This window comes from Crocuta crocuta, unplaced genomic scaffold, assembly GCF_008692635.1.
Source record: "Crocuta crocuta isolate KB4526 unplaced genomic scaffold, BGI_CrCroc_1.0 scaffold93, whole genome shotgun sequence".
Lineage (NCBI taxonomy): Eukaryota > Metazoa > Chordata > Mammalia > Carnivora > Hyaenidae > Crocuta > Crocuta crocuta.
This window is the reverse complement of record NW_027529641.1, coordinates 5143198-5149302: the sequence shown is the minus strand read 5'-3', so window position 1 is coordinate 5149302 and position 6105 is coordinate 5143198. Positions and strand designations below refer to the sequence as shown.

At 49.1% G+C, this 6105-nt stretch overlaps 1 protein-coding gene across 8 annotated transcripts in view; it reads left to right on the top strand.

The window, feature by feature from the left end:
* The window catches only part of TTC23 (tetratricopeptide repeat domain 23), a 98234-nt gene extending 93930 nt beyond the window's left edge, over positions 1-4304 (top strand). For all 8 annotated transcript variants that reach the window (XM_077762371.1, XM_077762373.1, XM_077762372.1 and 5 more), the window contains 2 exons: positions 3090-3172; positions 4003-4304. In XM_077762371.1, coding sequence (XP_077618497.1) covers positions 3090-3172; positions 4003-4102 — 183 coding nt within the window. In that variant the 3' untranslated portion in view covers positions 4103-4304. The remainder of the gene's footprint in view (positions 1-3089; positions 3173-4002) is intronic.
* The last annotated feature ends 1801 nt before the right edge of the window (positions 4305-6105 follow it).

Below are 6105 nucleotides of genomic sequence, written 5' to 3'. Positions count from 1 at the left end.
ATTCTGAAGCATTTGGAATATATAATAAATGGAATAACAGAACAAGTTTGCTTCTTCCTGGTGTTACATAATTCAAAAAGAGTAAAGATCTGTTGTTTCAAAAAACAAAAAACAAAAAAAACCCCAAAAAAACCCACAAAAACACCCTGTCCTATCTTCATCTCATAATATTTCTTTCTTCCAGAAGACAACCACGTTCTCAGACTCCAGAACCACATTTTCAATTCCTCAGATTGAACCAAACATTCTGACGGTTTTGATATTTTCCACATCTTATAAAGACAAGGCATGTTGGCTGCTTGCATTTTAATTTTCTCGAAGACCTAAAAATGGTTGGTGGATCAGACGAATAAACAGTCTTCAGTACAAAATCCCCAAACCCTCAGACTTATTTTGACTCAAGCTGTTACCATGTAGAAAAACCAATTCAATATTTTAAAAATATAAAGTATTTCAGATATGCAGAAAAGGATGAAGGATATAACAAACACCTTTGAGCTCACTATTCAATATAAACAATAAAACATGTACAGGTCAATACAGTTGAAGTCCCCACTATTAGCCTTCCCCACCCCACTTCTGGATAACTACTATCCTGAATTTGATATCGTCCCCATGCTGTCTTAATTACTTTACTATGGTCTTGTTTTACATGCTTCTTAAGTTTCATATAAATTATATGTAATATGTATTTTAATAATATGTAACATATAATAATATGTATACTGCATTCAACTGCAATCTGGTTTTTCTCTCTCTATAATCATGAGATTCATCTATGTGGATACATGCACATCAAAAATTTGTATATCATCCATGTACAATACGTACTTAGCACAATTTATCTTTCCATTGCTAAATATTGCCTCATTGTTCTAAAAGTGGCACCAATTTCAACATCCACTATCAATGTATAAAAGAGTACTTGTGGGGCGCCTGGGTGGCTTAGTCGGTTAAGCGTCCGACTTTCGCTTAGGTCATGATCTCGTGGTTCGTGGGTTCGAGCCCCGCGTCGGGCTCTGTGCTGACTGCCAGCTCAGAGCCTGGAGCCTGGTTCAGTCTGTGACTCCCTCTCTCTCTGACCCTCCCCTGCTCACACTGTCTCTCTCTCTCTCTCCTAGAAATAAATAAAACATTAAAAAAAAAATTAAAAAATTAAAAAAAAATAAAAGAGTACTTGTTGCTTAATCCCTGTGGCAAAGCTTGGTATTATCGTTATCAGACTATAATTTTTGCAATTTTAGAGCAAAGGGACAACCCCCTTGAAGTTTTAGTTTGCATTTCTGATTACTAGTGAACTTACATGTGTCTATTAGCCTCTTAGTTTTTAATTTCTTTGAATAATGTCTGTATCTTTGGATTATTTTCTATTGGTAGTTTGTTCTTTATGTGTCTTTAATACTAATCCCTTCTCCATATTGTGCAAATATTTTCCCTCCTCATACTTCGTACTTTCCCTCCTTGTCTTTGCTTAAGGTGAATTTTGGTGCATAAATGTTTTGAAGTTTAATACAGTTAAATTTCAGCAGTCATTTACTTTTGACTTGCCTGGATCTTGTGTAAGAAATGCTTCGCTATTGCAAGATGATAAAGATAAACCTCTGGTATCTTCATCTGAAAGTTCCAACTTTTGGTTTCGCATTTAGTTCCTCAGCCTCTCTAGGATTGATTTTTGTGTTTGGTGTGAGATAGGGATCCATTTTTTCCATTTGGAAAGCCCATAGCCCCAGTTCCCTTTATCGACTAGTTCAGCTCTCTCCCCCAGACCCTTCAGGGCCACTTCTGACGTCCTTCAAGTACTGAACTCTCAGCCTTGTTCTACCAATCTCTTTGCCTATCCCTGGATGAAAACCACACTGTCTTAATTACTACAGTTGTATAAAAGGGATTGATATTACAGTAAAGCAATTCCTCCACCTCATTCTATATTAAAAATCATTTTGGCCATTTGGGGGCACAACTTTCATCTTTATCCTTTCCTTGAGTTTGCCCTGGTCTGGTACAAGCCACCAAATGGTAGCTAAGTAAGCAGAAGGAAGAAATCAAGGCAAAGTCAGTCCTGGATAATACATACGCTGAATATTTAACTCCTAAGTATATGAATTCTTAGGAAGTTACCGTGTAGTAATATAGAAAGCCCATATAAAATAAAGCATGCTTTTACCAAAACAAAACAAAACAAAACAAAACAAAAAGCAACCAAACAAGAACATGTAAAAACCTTTCTGAGCAAGGCTTGTTTAAAAACTGAAACTAGAAACCGTCCCTGGTCAATACCAATGTTCTTGCCTTTATTTCCTAAAAATACTACTTTTTCCTAAAAATACTATTTCCTAAAAATACTATTTCCTATTTCCTAAAAATACTACAGGTTTTTTTAAACCTGCCTATCCAAAGGGGGAGAGACAGGGATTTTTCTTTTTAATTTTTAAACATTTATTTATATTTGAGATAGAGATAGACAGAGTGTGAGCAGGGGAGGGGCAGAGAGAAAGAGACAGAGACAGAATCCGAAGCAGGCTCCAGGCTCTGAGCTGTCAGCACAGAACTTGACACAGGGCTCGAACTCATGAGCCGTGAGATCATGACCTGTGCCAAAATCAGACGCTTAGTGGACTGAGCCACCTAGGTGCCCCTTAATGTTTGTTTATTTATTTTGAGAGAGAAGGAGAGGGGTGCAGGGAGAGGAGAAGAGAGAGAAGAGTGAGAATCCCAAGCATGCTCCAGGCTGTCAGCACAGAGCCCGATGTGGGGCTCCATCTCACAAACTGTGAGATCACGACCTGAGCTGAGATCAAGAGTCAGATGCTCCACTGACTGAGCCACCCTGGCGCCCCTAAAAATACTGCTTTTAAACAGTTTGCATATAGCTCATCATAAGGAGTTCTGTGAAATAGTGTTAAAACTTTGCATTTGTTTCCCAGATCCCTCAGAGAATCCAAATTGAAGGTCAGTTTGTCCCTGAGAAACCCTGAGAATGCGCCAATCTTGTCAAGCATGGGTCTGGGGATGATGTGTGCTTTATCTTCCTGTGAAATGCTCTCAGTGACATTTTTATAACCCTGTGCTTCCTGCTTGGTGTTCTGCAGTGTCTTCAGATTCAGACCCTCTTGTACGGAGCGCAGGACAAGAGGACTCTGGCCACCCAGCAGACACTGGACGCCCTGTCTAAGTGAGTTGGCTTCCCCTCGCACTGTTTCCTTTGCCATTCAGATCTCAGAGGAAGCTGGTTCTGGAAGGTTGCGTGGAACTTTCCGTGGAAAGTTTGACTAACTGACTTCCCATAACTCATAAACTATGCAAGACCAATGATTCCTTTGAAAACCCGGCTGTCAAATAGCTCCCTTGCCCAGATACTAAGAAAAGATTAGCTCTTGAATAATGGCAGACACTCACACTGGGATTCTCCCTCCTGCAGACCAGGGCCCTCAGGTCATCTCCCCTGCTGGGCGGCAAGGGCACAGTGCCCTGGCTTGGCCCGCTGGAGGCCTGCCTTCGGTTGTCAGCGGGGGTTGTCAGCGGGCCGGTCAGGAAGGCGACCTGAGAGCCCTCTGACTTCATTGGGGGCCGGGCCCCAGGTCTTTCCACGCCCCTCGCAGGGCCTGTGTGGCCCAGAGCCTGTGAGCCTACTGCCAAGGAAGGATCATGAGAACCGAAGGCCGGGAGACAGCCAGCAGTGCTGGGGGCGCTGTCTCAGAGCCGACGGCCCGAGCCAGGGGCCACCTTGAACCTGGAGCCAGCCAAGGCCTCCAGCCCGACCTGCGTCCGCGTGCCCTGCTCGCGGAGCCAGCTAAGGGTTCACTCTCTCAGCTCAGTGAGAAAATGGTCGCAAGGGATTAGAACGCGGGAGAAAAACCCTGGGTTTTAGGCTGCTGTGACCTCAGTGACATTGACTCCCCGGGCTCCTTGGCCAACCGTAGGCTCAGCAGCCCCTGGGCTTCTCTTCAGAGCAGCAGTGGCCCGAGGGGCAGCACGCTCACCCCACTTTCTGCTCGTTTGCAGGGCCCCTGAGGTGGCCGCGAGGACGCGGCAGGCCCCGAAGGCCAAAGCGGCCTTCTGCACGGGCGCGCCGGGGAGGGCCCGGCCCAGCGCAGCCGACTGAGAGCCCCGCCCGCCCCGGGGAAGGCCCGGGCCAGGCCTGGGTGCTGACGTTCAGGGTGCTGTGTAAACCTCTCCGACTCGAAGATGGAATTCGACAGACTTCCGGGGCTGTCTGCTCCAGCCTGCCACAGAGATGCCGCGTTGGGACCGCGGGTGCCCCTCGGGGTGCTGGGTGCGTCTATAAAGCACGTTTCTTTTTAATATATTTTTTTTATTATTTATTTCTAGGAGAGAGAGAGAGAGACAGCGTGAGCAGGGGAGGGTCAGAGAGAGAGGGAGACACAGACTCCGAAATAGGCTCCAGGCTCCAAGCTGGCAGCACAGAGCCCGACGCGGGGCTCGAACCCACGAACCGCGAGATCATGACCTAAGCGAAAGTCGGACGCTTAACCGACTAAGCCACCCAGGCGCCCCAAGCACGTTTCTTTTTTACCGCCCGAGTGGTTCTTCTTGCCAACACTTTCCACCCGGCAGCGCCACTGCGGCTGAAAGGCTCCTCTTCGAAAGTTGAAAGCTTCCTGTGTCTGGAAGTAGACCCAGCCAGCATCTGGCTGTCCACACACGGCCCCTTGCACAGATCTGATTTACAGCAACAAAATGCTGGCTAAAGCCCTTTCTTTCCTGGAGGAAGGTGATGGGGATGGAGAGTCAAACGCGGAGAAGAGGAATGGAAGAGGAATGTCGGAGGTGCTGGGGTTGGTGTGTGGTTTGCAAACGCAGCCCTGCCTCGGGGTTCCTCGGGGCCTAGAGAGGGGCTCCGGGAAGCTTCTCTTTACCCCTGCAGTCAGTCACCGAGTGTGGCTGAGCGCCCCGTGTGCACCGGGCAGATGTTCTGAGCGGGGGACCTAACCCTCCACAGGTCGCCCTGGCCCCTCCCCCCAGGCCGTGCCACCCCGCATGGACGCTCATTACTAAGCATAACGCGGTGGACTGAGTTCGCAACAGAGGGGAAGAGCCCAGCACAGCGGGGCGTAGAGTAAACGGGCTGGAGGGCAGGGGAGGCGGATGTAAGGGAGCCGAGACAGAGGAGTAGGGGTGAGGCCAGCAGGGAAGGGCTGCAGGAGAGGGCCGGGGCCTCTCCTCCAGGCAGGAGGGACACTGCCGCCCTCTAGAGGTTCTTCCTGGAGTCGGCACAGCCCCGGCCCCCAGCTCTCGCTATTTGCCCAGGTGGGACAGGGAGGGTGGCGCAGACAAGCACACATGTCCACAGTGGTCTTCGGTCTCCCGCGGCGGAGGCCACTGCCCTCCAGAAGGGAAAAGCGGAGTGGGGAGCTCTGAGCACCTGACTTCACGGTGTCTACAATGAGCCCGGGTGCTGGAAGGAGGCAGGCAGAGTACACAGTGCGGGGGCTGGGCTGTGGGTACCGCTGACCTTCCCCTTCCCACCCTCATCCCACAGGCTGCGGCCCAACCACGCTGCAGGCTGGTGCNCCCGGATCCGTTTGTGCAGGGTGGAGAGAGAGGCAGGGTCCCTCGTCCCCCTTGGAAGTTGTGACAGCTGCCCACACAGGCCACCCCCTCTCGTATCCACTCATACCAGGTGGGATGAAGGCCACGGGCAGTGAAGGCATGAGACACAGTCACTGCGCACCGAACATCTCAACTAGTTGGAGGCACAGGTTTCAGCGTGGATGGTGGAATGTGTGTTCTGCCTCCACAGCGCACTGGAGTCGGCCAGGGACTGAATGTGTGCCTCCAAGCTTCATCATGAAGCCCTAATCCCCAGTGAGAACATATTAGGAGGTGGGGCCTCTGGGAGGTGATTCAAACCCGAGACAAGAGCCCCGTGAACGGGATTAGTGCCCTTATTAGAAGAAACACGAGGGAGATAATCACTCTCTCCACCATTAGGTCACAGCAGACCAGGCACTGAATCTATCAGCACCCTGATCCTCCACTTCCGGCTTCCAGAACTGGTGGCGCTAACTGGCCTCTGTTGAAGCCTCCCTCCCAGTCTGTGGTACGCTGTTGTAGCGGCCTGAGCAGACAGCTTTTTTTTTTTTT